Raw genomic sequence first — 18,769 nt, forward strand, 5'->3', positions numbered from 1 at the left:
CTTAAAGATACCAGTTCAGAGATGTATACAGGGATCAACACAGGCATAAATGGGTTTCCTTTGTGTCCAGTGGTCACCTGCTAAAATATTAGTGCAAATCAGATGATTTAAGTTTCTCTCTAGAACTTCCGATTCTGTGAAGGAGACATTGGTTCTCATGCATACTACCTTTTAAGGCACAAATCTTCTAAGTGGGATTGGTAGCACCACCTATTACAAAGGTTGCCTGACATCTCCCATAACTCCCTGCTTTCAGTTGCTTATAAACGTTACCAAACTTTACGGCTTGAGCTGAATTTTCCACACTGGGCACATGCCTATTGTTGAATTTTTTTTTGGAACGCATCAACCAAAAGACTGTAGCTGTTCGCAAGATGAGGCTAAGAAAAAAATGTTATTCGCTCATATTAAAAAAAAATAAATAAAAAAATAAAAATAATCTGGTGACCTTTGAGAGAAGTTCTAGTACCACCGTGCTTTGGAGCATGAACTTGAAATTTAGCAGAGGGTAGCCTGTGTGTTAAGGAGGTGAATTTTGCTGTTCATGTGAACATCTGCCCAATTTTGGCCCAGTTTTAAGCTTTTGAAAAAAATCTTGGCTTGCACATGCTCAGTGAAGACTTCTTACAATTTAGCAGCTAAAGTCTCTGAATATTGTGTGCACAGTGGGCATGCTTCAGCACCTTACAGCATAACCCTCTTGTGCATATACATCATATGGTCTTTAATTGCATAATCGCTTTTTACCTGTTGGACCCCTGCTTCATTCAGTGCACAAGATGGACCTGCACCAACGATGAATCAAGGTTTGTGTAGTGGAAGAACCTGTTGTCAAAGGACCCCTGCTTCATTTGTTGCAGAGTTAGAAGGTGTGTGGTGAATGAGGGAGGGGATTGCAGGAAGAGAAAGGACAGTATCATGATTCAGGCAGCTGAATGCTGCCCTGTAGAATTAGATTCTATCCGTGCCTTTGCCACAGAGTGCCTGCAGCATGCTGGGCAAGTCACTTAAAACCAAGTGACCACCTGTAAAAAGCTAAATGGTGTATTCCTCATTTTCTGCATGCCCAACTTGAGACCCCTACAGTCTGATTTGCAGAAGTGCTGAGCACTCACAACTGCAACTGAAGTCAACGGGATGTGTGCTTTGAACATAGGAAGTGCTACATAATGCAAAGTACACAGGTAACCTTTATTTTGATATTTCCTAAATAGGAGTCCTTGACTTTGCAGCTTTAATGTTCTTCTGACATAGCTTGTGTTTAATACCACAATAGGCTGATTCCTATCTTGAAAGATGTTGACTATAACCCACACAACACATATGCCAATGTTATTTAAAGTGATAAAAACTGGTATATCAGCATTTAAACAACTGGATTTCTAAGGGTACGTCTAGACTAAGGTTTGTGGCCATATTGTAGTTTTAGTTAGTTGACTACTAGTTAACTTGAACTAGCCAACACCTTTGTAAATACTAGTTTTGAGAGCAAGGAGCTAAGAAAAATGCTGCTCATTGGTACAGTGTGGCTATAAGCTTGGAATGGATATAAATCCAGTTAAAACATTAGCATTCAAATCTAGAAGTGATTACTCACAAGAATATATTAGTGCAGGAAATATAGGTTCATTTCTCTCCTGTGCAGTTTCTACCAGCATTCTCAGTGGCCCTCTGGGACACAGCACAGCGATCAGATCTGTGAAGAGAAAAGGGCCAGAGTCTCCAATCTCAAGCCACATGTTCTGTACACTTCAAATCTAATGGGCAATTTCCACCCCCCTGCCCCCCATCTCTCTTCAAAATGGCAGCTAGAGATATTTCACGCACAACAGTCATGATGTAAAGTTGGTAAGATTATCATAACACCATCTCATAATTAGTCTCTGCTTGAAGATCCCCTTTGCTGAAATACAGTCTCCCAGTTCAATGTTATAAGATTTTTCAGCGTGCTAACATTATAAGTGGCCTCAAACAGGCCTTCATTTCCTTAAAATGAGACTATAGTGTACTTGAGGTGTACAGGATCAGATAGTTTTATTCACGTTTCAAGATCCATTGGTTCAAGACCCTTATTATTTTGTCTTTTATATAGTTCATGTCACTTGTATATTTCATTCCTGTGAGCCACCTTAACCCCTTCAAAGCTCCAAACCATTTAGAATGTCACCTGGGGTAAGTTTCCCCCAGTTCTGCAGGTACAGCCACACTTTACTAAATGCCAAAATCTGGGATTTCCCCAATAACGAGCTAGTGAGTTTTGCATTACTGCCAGGTTACTCCTGGTAAAGCCCACTGCCCACACCAAGGACTTTCATAAATTCAGTCATTCCTCCTGCATAGGTTCTGCACGTTAGTTAAAGACACATTATAACAGTCACATCTAAGCCTTTTTTACCATAAATGGAAATGGCTCCTAGAATGACCCACGCTGACCATTCGGGTAGATATTTAATGAAAACCAATGCCATCAGCGCACTGATCATAATGAGATAGGCCTGCTGGAGGTGCAAAGGACCCTTCCAGTGGATACAAATCATCCCAACAGCTCCAAAATTCCAGATGACAAAGAACAAGGTGGGGTAATCCATAGCCACATTGTAGGTCTTCAGCACTTCGCTGCAGAACAAAACCAAAAGGTGATTTAAGCTAAGCAATATGCAGCTGACAGGCAAGACACCTTCATGGCACTAGTCAGACAGGCATATCTCAGGCCTGACTAAGATGAAGCAGGTCAGGTCCTGAATTAAAAAATTCCACTTGCCCAAGAGAAGGGCTGTGAGAGATTGGTGAGATGAATCTCCCCATTCCCAGCATCAGACTCCTCTACAGGGCCATAGCTGGCCACTCAGAAACTGAAGGCCATGCTGTCAAATGTGGGCTGATGGGTAATCACACGGCCCAGCTGGAAGCAGCAACAGTTCCACAAACTCGTTGCTCTCACCCACAGCAGAAAGTGCCATCATTGCTTCCCCATCACTAATTGCCCACTTGCCTTGCAGACAATGGCTGCTTCCAGTTCTCTATAGTTTTATGGCAGTAGGGTGGACACTAGATAGCACACAAGTACTGCATTGCCTTACACTTTGGGGTGGATAGCGAGACACACCAAAGACTGGATTGCTCACTCAGGTGAGCAAAATTTCCAGACACAACTGAAAATAAGAATGCAGCAGTGTGGACAGCATTTAGTAGAGATGGCAAATGAGAAATGCCCTGTGCAAGGTACAATTTTCAAGACAAAAATAAATATATCATTAGCAAGCTAGATGTGAGGTGTGACCCAGCACTGAAGTTAAGGGGAAAGAAAAATTTGCAGAGATGTGGTTAGAGAGTAAAATAAGGCACACTCTCAAGTCAGAGTATCCCCCACACCCCACATCATGGAAAAAAACCACCAAAAAAACCAACAACCTCTCAGGCCCAGCTCTCAGGTACCACTACTGCACCAACAGCCCATTTTGAGAGCTCACTATTCAAGTGGCAAACTTCAGTGACAGCACCCACTCCAAACAGGGAGCCTTCTGGGGGAGGGTACCTCAGAACCTCAGCACTTCACACTAATGACTGGGAGACATGTTGCAAATTAGCAAAATAAACCATTTTTAAAAAGCAAAGATAAGGCAACCATAGTTTTTTACTAAAAAAAGAAAAGGGAGTACTTGTGGCACCTTAGAAACTAACAAATTTATCTGAGCATAAGCTTTCGTGAGCTACTGTATTTTCCCTGAATGCATCCGATGAAGTGAGCTGTAGCTCACGAAAGCTTATGCTCAAATAAATTGGTTAGTTTCTAAGGTGCCACAAGTACTCCTTTTCTTTTTGCAGATACAGACTAACACGGCTGCTACTCTGAAACCTGTCATAGTTTTTACTGTCCACTGAGGCTTAGTTTGCTTGACAATATTTTGTCAGCATGCTAGCTGATGGACCGTAGCACATTTTGTAAAGACAATGAAGTCTGAGCAACAGGCAGCCTCACTACAAGTACTCTTCAGTCTTTGCTGAGAGACGGAGAGACCATTGTTGTTCTTGGTACAAATTAGTAAAGTTTTACTGTCTACTGCAAACACAAGGGTTTAATGAATTCTTCAGTTACTACAGTACAAGCAGAATGTTTGCACTTACCCTAGATAGATGTAGGTGAAAAGGAACAGCAGCATCAGTGATGAAAGAATCAGCCAACCGTGGATAAACTGTTCAATGGAAAGACAAGAGAGTAGCTGACATGGCTGGATAGCTTTTTCCTCATGGTGTACTGTTGCATGCACCAGTGTGGTCAGGGACATCCACAGGTTGCCAGCCTTTGACAGTCTTCCTCTTTCCTTCAATACACTGTACACTCCATAGAGAAGGGAGAGGGATCCCCCTGGGCTATCCAGTTACCTCACCTTCTCTCTATTCTTATCTTTCTTTCCAAGCTCTTTGAGCCTGCACCCTGCTGCTTTGACTTCCTCTCCACCAACTCCCTTTTGGATCCACTGCAGTCTGACCTCCAACCTCTCCACAACACTGAAACTTCCCTGGTTCAACAAAAAGAATGAGGAGTCCTTGTGGCACCTTCGAGACTAAACACATTTATTTGGGCATAAGCTTTCGTGGGCTAGAACCCACTTCATCAGATGCATGGAGTGGAAAATACAGTAGGTAGGTAGGTTATCTGGTTCAAATCACCAATGACTGGCTCCTCAAAGCCAGAGGAGGGCTCCTATTATCAGCAGTTATCCTGATAAACTTATCTTCTGCTTTCACAGCTGATCACTTCCTCCTTGGGCTTTCACAACTGTGCTCAGATTGTCCTTCTGCCTCCACGCCTGACCTCTTAGTAAGTTCCCCTCCTCCCCCATAGCCTGCTGGTGTCCCCACAGGGTTCTGTTTTTGATAGATTTCTCCCTCTCTATTCTCTGGAAAGACATTCAGCTACTAGTATGTTCAAGTTTCACACTCTCTCACACACACACACACACACAATTTCTAGCCTCCTGCTTACCCCATAAATGAAATCTCACATCTCTTCCTGGGCAGCCTGCTGCCACTTTACACAACAAGACAAGAACTGAATTTGCCTTTTCCTCAAACAACTCTCCTCTTCCTCCCCCCACCCCACCCACCATAGACAACTCCAACCAATCCTCACAGCCAGGAACTATCCACTTCCTCAGAAAGCTGGTCTCACACTCTTGAAAAGGAGGAAACTGATGGGACAGTGTAGCTATATCAAAACATCTTCATTTGCTAATATCAGTCAGGACAGAGTTTAAACTCTGAAACCTCTTCACTCAAAGCTATAGGATTCAAGCCAAAATAGAGACTATAGTACAAAAAAAGTCACAGACCTTTTACTTATAGGAGAGGATAGCTGGGGGGGGGGGGGGGGGGAGGAGTAGAAAAATCCACAAGTTTTAATAAATTAGGCTCCAGGTTAACTTGGAGCCTAGACAGAGCACTTTTACAGCTCTGTTACATGGGAAGTGTACTTTCTCAAGTACTTAAAAAATTCCAGAGACTGACCGTATCTCAAAACCAACTGCAAGAAATGGAGACAGAAAAAATGCAGTCTCTGTTCAGTGTAGAACTTTGACTAAAACTCAAACAGCTGTTGCATAGTCACACAGGTGTTACACAAGAGTGGAGGAGATGGGGCCTGTGTGGTTTTAGTTTACTCTCTACAAAAACAAAAAAACCCATCTAGCTATGAGCTCCCACGTTCAAAAAAAAAAAAAAATAAATAAAGCCAGCCTCACGTTAGTTATCTGTGAATGCCCACTGGCTGCGAAGAGAGAGGATAATAAAGTCCATAATTGCTGGTAATGGCTACTCTAGAAGGAGATTCTTATTCTGTGTAAAATCTAGGAGAAGAACTAATGCAATGCCCATACGTCTCTCACCAACACACAAGTCCTCTCAAAACTAGTTTGGGATGCTTCACTGATTACTATAGGACTTCTATTTTGTCCAGCATAAATAACTCACCTTGTAACAACGATATTTATACAGCACAACTAGGAACACTGTCATCACGATGATAACACTGATCATTATGATGGTATTCAGCACGGAGTTCAGGAGACGCTGGCCCACGGAAGGTGTATCTTCACTAAAAGGGGTGTAGATTCTGCAGAGCAAAGAGACGCAGCGTAGTAGACAGGTACATACTATGCTATTACACCGCCACCAAGATAGACTGTGTCCTCCAATGTCCGTGTGTGACTCCCATGATCACTGGAATCCCAGCCCTAATCCCCAGAGTGTGCTTAGAGAGCACCCACAGCAGAGAACCCTATGAATCACAATAAGGGAAGATTTCAAATCAGCTGCCGCGTTAGTCTGTATCCGCAAAAAGAAAAGGAGTACTTGTGGCACCTTAGAGAACAACAAATTTATTTGATCATAAGCTTTCGTGAGCTACAGCTCACTTCATGCATCCAATGCTCATGAAAGCTTATGCTCAAATAAATTTGTTGTTCTCTAAGGTGCCATAAGTCCTCCTTTTCTTTTTATAAGGGAAGAGACCATTAACTTCAGCATCTTTATTTAAAAGACTTTTCATTCTTTCTGCATACGGAGGTCTCTCCAGGCCACTAGTAATTTTTATTGCTTGTCTCTGGACCCTTCTGTTTCTGCTGTACATTTTGTGTGATAAAGGTTAAGATTGCACCATTGATTTCTAGAGTATTAGCCTCTCTTGTTTTTCCACACATCCTAACATTGCTTCCTTCAGCTATATTCAAGGGAAATGCCAGTCCCCTTTTAATCCCCTTATGAAACATCCTCCAGCCCCAAGAATGCCCTCAGTCATGGTCCTGGTCAAGAGGGCTGGATGGAACTCTCTGTGCCTATTAACACGAGTCTTTAAAAGCCACAGAGATCGTTCAGCAGTGAGACACACTTTTCCGTCCACCCGAGTGTGCTATGTCACATTTGCTGCCAGCTGGTGCCTAAAAACAAACAAAAAAACCAAACCCAAAACAAAAAAAAAGGGTGGGAGGGGCGGAATCCAACCTGAGTTCTTACAATGCAGTGGGAAGCAGCCTCATCACAATTTCTGAAGTAGCCAGAGTTAAATCAGTTTAAGTCCTACCCAGATGACTCTCTGAACTTCCAGTGCCCTTTCCCCCCCACACTGGTTTGTAACGGATACATTAGGGTCCATTCCCGTCAGCTGAACTTAGTATCTTTAGCCCAGTTCAAAAGAATGAAGTCTTTGCCTGTTTACAGAGTTAGGTTTTTAACTGAGTGGGTAAAGGTTCTCTCATCCCATTGTGGAAGGCCTCTGGGTGCACACATCTCTACATATATGGACAAAGAATGTGTTTGTAATGCAAGAGATCACAGCCACACACACATGCTGCTTTTAGGAACCTACTTACAACTGCCCATTTTTCTCAGTGTAGAAGCGCACTGACTTTATGGTGGCAACGACAACAATCATACACAGCGTGACAGGCACAAAGAGCATGATCACATGCTTTGCTCCATATTTCAGGGTCAGTTCCTCCTCTTCCTTATTGTCCACAGCAATGTCTCTTACTGGAAGTCCTGAGTCAGAATTACCGCTGTCAGCATCACTAGGGCTACAACTGCCACCAGTATGCCTCTTCTGTAAAGAGAGGTTAGAGTATGCATAAGACCCTTTTTATTTTCCATGCAAAGCATTCACTCATTTCCAGGTGACACACAGTAACACCATATAAAATAGCAGAAAGCTCTCACTACGTGGAAGTGAGCATGTAAGCCCTATGACTAGCGATGCAAACATCACCTGCGTCAGACATGCTATGAACTGGATTTTTTTTTTTAATAAAGTGTAAAGCATAAGTCTGCAGACATTTAAAATGGGGAGGGGGCAGTGCACACAATTTGAACTGAAGGAAATTCTAGCTGAAGAGTCTGATGCCCAGCCATTTGAATCTGTTCTCTCAGCAATCCTGTCCTTGCATTACATGGCTGCTTCACTATTACTTGTATAAGATCCTATTTAACATCTGTTTTGTTTGCCCAGTACTGAGGAAGCTCTGGAGAATAGCTCAGGCAGCTAGTTTTAGCTTCCTAGTTGTTTAATTAAAGGTCCAGAGAGAACATCCCTCAGGAAAGTCACGGGTATCAGATCATGCTTAAAACTCACAGCTCTAGCAACTGGGAGGGGAGGGGCATGAAGAGACAGGGAAAGAAGTGACTATTGCTGTTATTTAAGAAATACACACACTGCAGTACCTCTGAAATGAGGCCTGACCGACTCTAGGATACACTGGAAGGCACTAAGTGATCTATTCAGCAGAGCAGCAACGGCATCATACCATATTTTCTCTCTTTCTAGACGCATTGCAGACCTACCCTGTACGTCTGCGTCTCTGCTGCTTCTGGTGCTTGCAGCTCATCCTGGTAGGAAGCTGCAGGAGGGCTCTCTGCTGATATCAGCGATGTTCTCTCATTGCAGGCTTCCTCTTCACTGTCTGAACTGTTCATGAATGTGATCATCATCAGTCTCTCATACAGTGCCTAGAACCAAACACAAGAGGAGAGAGAGAAAACATTAAAGTCATGATACAAACTAAAAGCCACAGAATTGGAAATATGGGCAAGAAGTGCAATTGTAATGGGGATGTTCTTGCAGGGGTTGTGACTACTTATCTTAGTACTTGCATATTGAAAAATGCATCATGTTCTAGATGAAATTAGATAGTGGTGGTGGGGGGGGTTCCTGTTTCGTCTTTTAAGCAGTTGGATGGGGAAGTGAAATTCAGTGCCTAATTAGCAGCCAAGTGAGAGTCAAGTCCTCTCTTTAGTCACAGCATGCATGGCTGCTGCAGCTGTTCTCTTCTCCTTGCCACGGTGCCTTGACTTTGAGACAGAAGAAGCACCTCTAAAGGTTAGAAAGCAGTTCAATTGCCATGGCCTAACCAAAGCTTCACCTCTGTCAACTGCCAGTCGTGAGCCGTCATTTGTCTGCTCGAAAGGAGAGTGCGTCCAATGCCCACAGGATAGATCAATGAGCAGCAGCCAGACAGCGGTAAATTTTTGGTCACTAAGAGCCTGGGCTATAGTTAAGCCAATCTGTTGAAATGTAAGTACAGTAAAAGCTGTGTTATCTGGCCCTGTACCAACAGGAAAGCTCTATAACCTGGCATTTCTAATCTTCACGGAAAGTTCGGTTTATAGTCCGGTTGGCGCAGGGCCAGCAGGTTCCCTACCTGGCTCTGTGTGGCTCCCTGGAAGCGGTGACCTTCTCCCTGCTGTCTCCCAGGTAGAGGTGCAGCAGGCAGCTCTGTGGACTGCCTCCACCCACCGGCACCGCCTCCACAGCTCCCTTTGGCCACGCCTAGGAGCAGCAGGGACAGGTCGTTGCTTCCATGGAGATGCCAGAGGTGAGCGCCACCTGGATCCAGCACTCCAAAACCCCTCCCGTACCCCAACCCCCTTCCCTGAGCCCCCTCCTGTACTCAAACTCCCTCCCAGAGCCCACCCCCCTCCCATGCCCCAACCCCACACCCTCTCCCACTCAGTTAAGTTTAAAAAAAAAAAAATTCCAGTTACCAGCACTCCCCCAGCAGGCCAGATAAAGCTTTTACTGTATCTAGCAGCCTTATGAATTTCCTAGGGAATGATTCCCCTCCCACACCAAGCATGGTAAGAAAACTAGTTTCTTGAAAGAGGAGCTCTCTCTCACTGTAAGTTAGCCAGCATTGTCCCAGCTGTATTGTTTCATAGAAAAAGAGCAAGACACTTGGAAGGGAAACAACTTGGAGTTTAACAGCACAGATCTCATTGTTTTGGCCGGATTCCATACGCTGCTACTCAGAAATAACAAGTGACATGGAGAAGATTCAAGAGGAACAACGTTATTTTTTCCACTGGAGAGACTCTGTGCACTGCCCTTGCATGCCTGCATTAGCCAAGGATACCATGATTTCAGTAAACCCTAAGAACATACCTACTTCGCCCCCTCATCCCTATCAAAGAGGCTTTTGCACTCCATCAGGTTCAGGACAACTCAATCCAGGAGAATTCATTTTAGCATTTCACAGTTCAGCTTAGAGGGGCAGTTAACCAGAAGAGACAAAATTCATTTTTCAGGCTACTCTCAGTGAGGGCAAAATCAAACTTTTCAGACATTTGACAGTTTGTACCGATTCATTTAAAAGCTCTAAGCATGTGATTCCCCATGACATCTATAGAGCATTTAATCCAAGGATCATGACAAAGGAGCCCAACAGGTAGATATTGTCTCCCCTTTAAACTTGAAGTGGAAGTACAGAGAAGCTCAGTGACTTGGCCACAGTCACAGACTAAATCAAGAGTCAGAACAAGTCCTGACTCTCACACTCATGGTCCAAACAGCGGGACCTCCTGGGAGAGAGCATAGCCTAGAGTTTCAGACGTGGTCACCTGAAAGATACCTGGGAGATTCCACTTTCTTCTCACTGTGTTTAGTTTTAGGAGGAATTAAGCAATTCCCTTTCCCCCACAACTCCTGATCTTCACTCACTTTGTCCATTCCCCCACAAAGAGGAAATTTCAGAAAGAAAATCCATCTCCCAAGTGATATACTCTTTCCAGAAGAGTCTTCCCTACCTTCCCTTCAAAGCTTGAAGTATCAGTGTAATTCCTGCATTATCAATAAAAGCAATACAGTTCAGAGGTGGAAGAGATGGTAGAAGCACTCAGTCTTGGGCTATCTGCTTCACAATAGTGCTGCGTTCTCACTCAGTAGAATAAAACCTAATGACCCAAGTTCAAGAGCATTTTTCACTTTTGTGCCTGTCCATCTTGCATGTGCAAGTCACCTGCTGATGGGTGCTTATCAGACAATTGTGAGTGCATATGCAATCACATTTCTTGAAAATTTAGGCCCAAGCTTCTAGAAACTAGGCAAGTTATGAATACATGAAGTTGAGTCTTTAAAGGTGAAGTCAGGCTTGTGTTGTGTAGCGTAGGCAAAGTCAGGCTCATGTTGTGTAAGCAATCATCCAGGCACTACATACTTCTGAATCAGTAAAGTGAGACAAGGTGAGGTTACACATGCCCCCAGATCATAATAAATATTTAACCCTCTGACCACTGTACCCGAGATGGCTCCACACAGCTTCTGTATATGCCAGAGAACCAAGGGAAGAGTAAGAGGCCAGTCTCAAGCAGTTTGGATCCAAATTTAGGTTTTACATAGCTCAAATATTGTCAGGAACATCCCACACACACACACACACGTACGTGAAAGCCAGTTATTTGGGTATAAGCTTTCCTCTGCAGTTTCTGCAACCTGAACAATACAATGTGGTGCTACTGCACAGGATCCAGGAAGGGACACCAAATAGCCTGTTTTCACTAGCAAAATTGTGCCAAGTGCAGAAGTTAAACAAATAGCAGAAGTAACAGTTACATTCTCAAAATGTATTCCACTTTCACTAACCCTAGGGGTTGGCAGTTTCAGTAATCTTAGGGCTAGTAATACAACACAGAAGGACATTTTGTATTTTAAATCAGGTTTTAAAAAAGCTTGACAGCGTCTCTTTGAAAGGGGAATAAAAGAAACCATGGAGAAATGCAGAGATTGACAGAGTAATTCTATCCCAATCATGCTAATAAGGTCAGACCAAGCCATATAGTTCTACTAATCCCCCCCTTCCCTTGTTCATTAAGTTTTGTGTTAACGGTGTGTTGGTGTAAAGTCTCTGATATCACAATATAGTATTACAGGGCCTAGTCTAGATCCCTAGTAGCAACTGACCCTTCAGTTGGTCACCACTCTCAGAGATGATCAATTCCATGCAAAGCCGTTTCCTTTCTGCATCATCTTCCTTACGCGAATTTACCCCTTGGGGTTGGTAAATAGTCCCAAAATGGGGATAAATAAGGACATTCACACTCCCTTTCCACAGACTGTGGTAGTCAGCTTCTCTAACACTGCTATTTCTTTTAACAGATTCTAAAACGCTGTGCTCTGGACTGTCAAATTTCAGGTCTAGCAGCTCAAGCAGAGTCTGCTACAAAACATCTCATATGTTGAAGTGAGCATTCCCTCGGAGTAGTAAGACTTTAGGATCCAACCTGATCTCTCTCATGTATTTGTTGAGCATTGTCAGTGTGCTTAAGTCTGTGCAAAGCAGAGGAAGATCGGGCCCCTGGATCAAATAGCTCAAACTTCAAACAGAAATACAATGGAGATACAAAGCACCAGCTGACCAGGAAAAGGATGTCAAATTATTAGAGTTTGTTTCTGCACCACTTTGATTGGTGGCTTAGTGTTGACAGGCCTCATGGAAGCAGTGGACTGTAAGGAGGTATATATGAACCAAGAGGGGGTTCCTGGCTCCCAAGTACAGCAAGGGAGTTCCACTCAACAGAAAGCAAAGAAAGTTTCTTCCACAGAGCCAGATATATTTGTCCATTTTACCAAATGGAAGTTGTGTATAGACAATGAGTTTTCCTAGGCTCGTGCTGGAAAAAGGAAAGACACTTCAGAAAAGGAAGTTAGGAAAGAAAGCCGGAAAGGTTGAGATAAACACACTTCCTTTATGGCACTAGTGATAGCGGCTTAAAAAAAAAAAAATGTAACAAACAAATGCAGGCTAAGTCTGCATTTTCATATTGTTCAAACAACTCGAGTATGAGCCTGTGAATAAGGAAGACCAACACCTGTTTTAAATATGATCCTAACAGTTACAAAATCACACATCATTTTCTACTTCTCCTCTGCAGAGCCAGGGGTTGTTACAATTCTCTCAGTTTATATAAAAAAAGAGCAAACAGAGTCAAGAGGCTGATCCTGCAGACCCGTAGGACAAAAGTGAAATGGAATGATGACCCTATGGTACTAAGTAATTGCTATTAGTAGGTAGCAGAGATGGGGATGCAACCCAGTAGTCCTGGCTCTAACTCTCCTATCTATTTCACAGGGTGGGTCAAGCTGGGTATCGCTCTACTGACTTTAACGGAGCTGAGGATGTGACCCACTGTGACATTATCCCACTTCAACAAGTAGAGTTTTCCTTGTAGGCTTATTCCACAGGAGCACATCCTAAAGCTCCCTTGTATTGCACAAGAGTACTGTACCTTGTTTTATCCATTGGAAGTTAAAATATAATATCAGTATGTATAGGGGACAGAATCGCTGGTCTACACTGGCAGGAGGTTTACTCATTGACTTGAAAGTTGAGACCTACTTATACAGTTCTCTTTGGTGGTAATTAGGTGAGGGGGTCTATTTTTTTTTTTCTAGCTATGTTTAGACGGGGGGGGGGGGGGGGCAGAGCCACTCTGAAGCAACAGAAACAGGTTTTCCTTAAAGTTTAGATAGCAAGGGTCACTGCTGTTGGTAAACACACCAAAGCGGGGGGGGGGGGGGGGTTAAATTTTAGAAAATAACTGGAAAAACAAATACAGAGGTGATGTTACTCTTACAAATCCACCCACAAAAATAAGCCTCACTTATGCAAGTCACCAAAATGACAGGAGGCTCACAGTAAATTGTGTAGATATTCAAAGCATGAAACTGAGTGATGCCTGGGCCCCTCTTCAGCAGGGCCTGATTACATCCATGTGCTCTGCTGGGCTCCCCGGGGTTGGTTCCTTCTTGATTAGGAGACACTACTATGTGTCCCCCAACTCCCAACCACCACCCACTTATGGCATCAAAATGAGACATCAATTGTAGTAAATTGAGAGCTTCTCCTGCCGGCATAGCTACCACCGCCGTTGGGTGTGGTTTAATTATGTTGATGGAAAAGCTCTCTCCCATCAGCATACAGCAGCTACACAAGAGATCTTACAGTGGCACAGCTGCATCGGTACAGCTGTAAGCTCTCTCGTGTAGACATGGCCTTAATGTTGACATTTAAATCATCACTACTGGGCATTGGAGTTAACACCTGGCGCAGTTCACACCTCTCAGAACTATTGTTACAGGCTCAATGGACTGGCATAGACATCCCTGTTTCAGTTACACTGTTATAGTTGTTTCTGAGCCCTAATAGAAGAGGTGATAAATACTGTGGGTGAACAGTGTGTCTTTCATCCCAAGAAACCTAGAGTGCTAGATCAACCATATGCCAACAGCAACATAGTCAGTTATCAACCAGCATATTTCTAAAGAGTGAGGAGAGGTGAAATCTTGGCCTAGAATGAAGTAAATGTGTCTGCTAGGAAATTCTGTAAAGATTTTTAAACAACCAAGCAGAGAAGACCACACTTAATGTTAGTGACTCAGCCAAAGGTGCCCCACCTTAACCTTGCCATTAAATCATACACAGTACAGAATTCATCTGCCTCAGTATTAAGAAGTCAGCTCTAGGGGAGGAATGTTAGTCTTGTGGTGAAAGCACTAGAGTGGCACTCAGGAATTCTGGGGTCAGTTCAAAGCTCTGCCACAGAGCTTCCAAGATGATTTTGGGTAAGGCACTTCATGTCTGTAGGCCTCTGCTCCCTATCTGTAAAACTGGAACAACAATGCTTCCTTTCTCATACCCTCGGTCTTGTCTATTTAGACTGTAAACTCTTCAGGCAGCCAACCACGTAGTAAGACTATCCCTGCTGTGGTACAATGGACTCCAATACCCTCTAGGGCCCCAAGGTGTAAAAAATATTTTGTCATCATCCACCCCTGGATTTGGCTCTGTGGTTCCAAGGAATCTAAACGCTTCAGTCTTGTTGCTTTGACCAAACATGCTTCCTTTCAGGTAGAAAGTCTGACAGACATTTGCTGCAACAGATAGGATATGAATTCAAATACTGATAAGATGAATGATGTATGCATGACTTAGAGCAGATTTTCCCCATCCTCCTATTACCTCCCTCCTCACTCTGTACATTTTTAAAAGGGTAAAATCCCTGTCTCATATCCACAGAGTAAACTCTGTCGGCTGTGGCAGTCCACTCTCCCTACATTTCTGGAAATTCCAGTATGAGAGCAGAACGCAAGAGTAAGGATCATGTAGGTGAAAAAAGTCCACCCTCAAGTAGGGATGCTAGAGGATGCATATGGATATCTACAATAGTTCCGTGAAAGTTATTGCAATTACCACTTACAGAGAATGGGGACGTTGTCAGGTAAAGCTGTCACTAGTCATCATGGGAAACCTTCAGGCCTTCCCCTTCTGGGAGATATACCCAAATTCAGGCTCTCAATTAAACCCTTCTCAGACGTGCAATAACTCCTTAGCTATAAAGAAAAGGAGTACTTGTGGCACCTTAGAGACTAACCAGTTTATTTGAGCATGAGCTTCCGTGAGCTACAGCTCACTTCATCGGATGCATAGCATATCGTGGAAACTGCAGAAGACATTATATACACACACAGAGACCATGAAACAAAACTTCCTCCCACCCCACTCCCTCGCTGGCAACAGCTTATCTAAAGGATCACTTTAGATAAGCTGTTGCCAGCAGGGGAGTGGGGTGGGAGGAAGTTTTGTTTCATGGTCTCTGTGTGTGTATATAATGTCTTCTGCAGTTTCCACGATATGCTATGCATCCGATGAAGTGAGCTGTAGCTCACGGAAGCTCATGCTCAAATAAACTGGTTAGTCTCTAAGGTGCCACAAGTACTCCTTTTCTTTTTATGAATACAGACTAACACGGCTGTTACTCTGAAACCTGTCCTTAGCTATAGCTATGGTCTAGCTTTCTTTTTGCAAAGATTGCTGGATTTCTAATGCCAAGGAAGTCTCACTTGTCGTCATCTCAGTGCGATCCACAGCAACATTTTCAAAGCCTTAAGTTTATACAACATTCCTATACAGCTTGGTCACCACAGCCAGTAACAGAGCCTATCACACAAAACTGTCACTACATCATTTTATGTGACTGCAAATGGGCAGGCTGCTAGTAAGCGTATTGGGTGCTGATTCACACTATGAAACATTCTGAGAACCATGTGCCAGAGAATTTTTCTAGGCCATTCATTTGAGGATCACTAACATTCATTCCAAACAAATACCAAGTGGTAATAGTGATAAATATTTGAAGGAGGAATAATAATCCTGTATCTTAACCACAAGGCTGTATCTTGGGCTCATCTCTACAACTATGGGCAAGTTACCTATTGTTAAGTCACAGTACTAAGAATATCAGAGGGGTAGCCATGTTAGTCTGTATCCACAAAAAAAACAAAGATTCCGATGGCACCTTTGACTTCAAAGAGAAACTTCAGAGCTACAATTCATTTGCAAAATTTAACACCATTAATTTAGGCTTGAATAGGGACTGGCTGGCTCACTACAAAAGCAATTTTCCCTCTCTTGGTATTGACACCTCCTCCTCAATTATTGGGAGTGGACCACATCCCCAGGATTGAATTGGCCTTGTCAACACTGGCTCTCCACTTGTAAGGTAACTCCTTTCTCTTCATGTGTCAGTAGATTTATGCCTGCATCTGTAATTTTCACTCCATGCATCTGAAGAAGTGGGTTTTTTTACCCATGAAAGCTTATGCCCAAATAAATCTGTTAGTCTTTAAGGTGCCACCGGACTCCTTGTTGTTTTAGTACTAAGAATCAGGACCTGGGTTTCATTCATTGCTCTGCTTCAGTCTTACCCTAGGACTTAGCAGCCAGCCACTCAATAGATTCATCACTCATCTTCCTTATTTAGAAAATAGGGACAAATGCTCACCTTTCTTACAGGGGAGATGTGAGGCTAGACGTTCATGGAGTGCTTGGAGATCCTCAGACGAACAGTGCTTAAAAAAAGGAAAAGAAATACTTATAAAGCAAGAAGATTAACTTGTTAACTCCCCAGGTTCACTCCAATTTAAATCACAGACCTATAGATGAATGAACATGATGGCATGCTGTATCGGTAGTCCATGAAAAAGGGAATATTCAGAAAGGAACAATGTTAACATCAGTTCATTCTGGAAGAACAGGGCTATGCAAAAACAAATTTTTAGCTCCAGTGTTTTCAAAAAAATTCCTCTAAAACAATTTGTCGGTAGCTGTCCTGCAGTCTTCTCAAGCCAAACACCATAACACAAGACTAGGGCATCAGAAACAGAAAATAAAACTAACACCAGTGTGAAACTGACTGGCTTAGTTTAATTCATTGGTTGTTTCAGATCTGAACTGACAGTATAAAGAGTAAGAGACTTTTAAAGTTGTTTTGGCCTTAACCAAAGGTATCATTAGAAACCAGGGGTAAGGGCCTTCCAATAGGGCTTTTAACAGCAAATACGTAGGGGGTTAAGCGCATGGGTGCTGGAACAATTTTGATAGTGGGGGTACTGAGAGACATTGAACAAAACTGTAAACGCTGTCTATCATGGAAACCACTTCCAGCCAGGAAGGGCTGCCACACCCCCAGTTCCAGCACCTATGGTTAAGCGTTATGTGAGTCCACATTCTCCCTACCAAGGCAGCGGTTTTACGTTGCCAGTGTGCACGCAGGGACAAGGAGTCAGCCCCAGCCTGGGACGGACACCAGGAAAGTGCCTGGAAAACTGAGCCCAACAACCCAACTGCAACCGCCCCGGCTACGAGGCAGGAGACACAGGTCCGTCAGCGAGGGGGTGCACCTGCAGGGCCGTGACACGCTGGGCAGGGGTCACCCGCAAGCCCTCCTCAGCAGGGAGGGCTGCAAGGGGGCGCTACCCACGGAGGCCCCAAGCTGCAACACCAGGACCGCCCCGCCTGCCTTGTCCCTGTCGCGCCCCTTCAGCAGGGGTCCGAGGAAGGGCCCATTCGGGGCGCAGAGACACGGTGCCCCCCCAGAGCTGGGCTTCTCAAGGCAGCGCCCGCGCTCTCCAGGCACCCACCCGCCTGCGGCCCTGCCCCGCCCCAGCGGATCTCGGGGCGAGGGGGAGCAATTCCTGGAAGCCGGTGCACGGAGAGCTCGGGCGGCCCAGGCCGCAGAGGCTCCCGCAGCCCGGGGTAGCCTTACCCGGCCCAGCGCAGCGCTCTCCGCCAGCCACATCTGCAGCGCCCGGCTCCGCACCACTACGAGCTCAGTGAGCCTGTTTACCCAGCCCCGGCACAACCCGACCCCGCTCCGCTCCCATTGGCTCCGCCGCGTTCCCTTTCCGAACACGGATTTGGGATTAGCGCGGCCTCTGATTAGCCGAGTCGGCTGTCACCCACTGCCTGCTTCCTCCCACCCGAAGCCTCTCCTCCAATAGAGGGGAAGGGTGCCGAGGACCAGCCAATGGGAAGGCGGCGTGCGGGCGTGGGCGGAGTTCCCTGGTTTCCCAGCTGGCGGCTGGGTCATATGGCGCGTGAGGGTGATTGCGCTCTGGAGCTGTATAGGAGACTATTCGCTTGCCTGGTCTAGCGCAGCTCCAGAGCCCGGGCTGTTGTGTCCCCGTGGTTTAGCCCAGCTAAGGAGTTCTTGGGGTTTGATCCACGCTTCGCTGTGAAACGACGGCGCAAGGAACCAGGCAGTTCAGAGGATTTTGGAGTGGTCCGAAGCTTTTGCTTCAGTGTTGTCATTAGTCTGAGCATCTGCTATACTATTAAGAGTATCAGCACGTTAGATCTTCCTTGGCACTGCAAGTTGCCATGTGACATGGCATTGGCTTTTCTCTTTAAAAAAACAATCCCAATCTGTTTTGTTTTTAGCAGGTACAAAAGTAACTAATGGAGTAATTCACTCTCCATTAGAGCAGGTGGGCTCACTCTCCATAGAACTGGAAGAATTCACTCTACAGTAAGTCTGACTGCTTTCAGGAGATCCTGCAATACTCTCCTCCTTGACAAAGTATTTGGACCCTAATCAGCAAGATAGTGAGTTTTAAAAAAAGATTATTTCCCCAGCAGTCTCCTTATCCTGGGAAGTGAGAACTTAGAGA

At 44.4% G+C, this 18,769-nt stretch overlaps 1 protein-coding gene across 6 annotated transcripts in view; it reads right to left on the reverse strand.

The window, feature by feature from the left end:
* Positions 1-18,019, reverse strand: part of PSEN2 (presenilin 2) — a 33,307-nt gene extending 15,288 nt beyond the window's left edge. For 3 of the 6 annotated variants that reach the window (XM_037895612.2, XM_037895614.2, XM_043543556.1), the window contains exons 1-9: positions 17,866-18,019; positions 16,603-16,669; positions 9,189-9,316; positions 8,332-8,496; positions 7,368-7,597; positions 5,971-6,112; positions 4,126-4,193; positions 2,396-2,616; positions 1,598-1,696 (exon numbers count right to left, since the gene is read on the reverse strand). In XM_037895612.2, coding sequence (XP_037751540.1) covers positions 1,598-1,696; positions 2,396-2,616; positions 4,126-4,193; positions 5,971-6,112; positions 7,368-7,597; positions 8,332-8,496; positions 9,189-9,316; positions 16,603-16,669; positions 17,866-17,898 — 1,153 coding nt within the window. In that variant the 5' untranslated portion in view covers positions 17,899-18,019. Of the gene's footprint in view, positions 1-1,597; positions 1,697-2,395; positions 2,617-4,125; positions 4,194-5,970; positions 6,113-7,367; positions 7,598-8,331; positions 8,497-9,188; positions 9,317-14,547; positions 14,693-16,602; positions 16,671-17,846 lie in introns of those variants that run through there. The other 3 variants (XM_007071700.4, XM_043543555.1, XM_037895613.2) reach the window with 3 other exon arrangements.
* Positions 18,020-18,769: the final 750 nt, after the last annotated feature.

The sequence above is a fragment of the Chelonia mydas genome, chromosome 3, assembly GCF_015237465.2.
Source record: "Chelonia mydas isolate rCheMyd1 chromosome 3, rCheMyd1.pri.v2, whole genome shotgun sequence".
Lineage (NCBI taxonomy): Eukaryota > Metazoa > Chordata > Testudines > Cheloniidae > Chelonia > Chelonia mydas.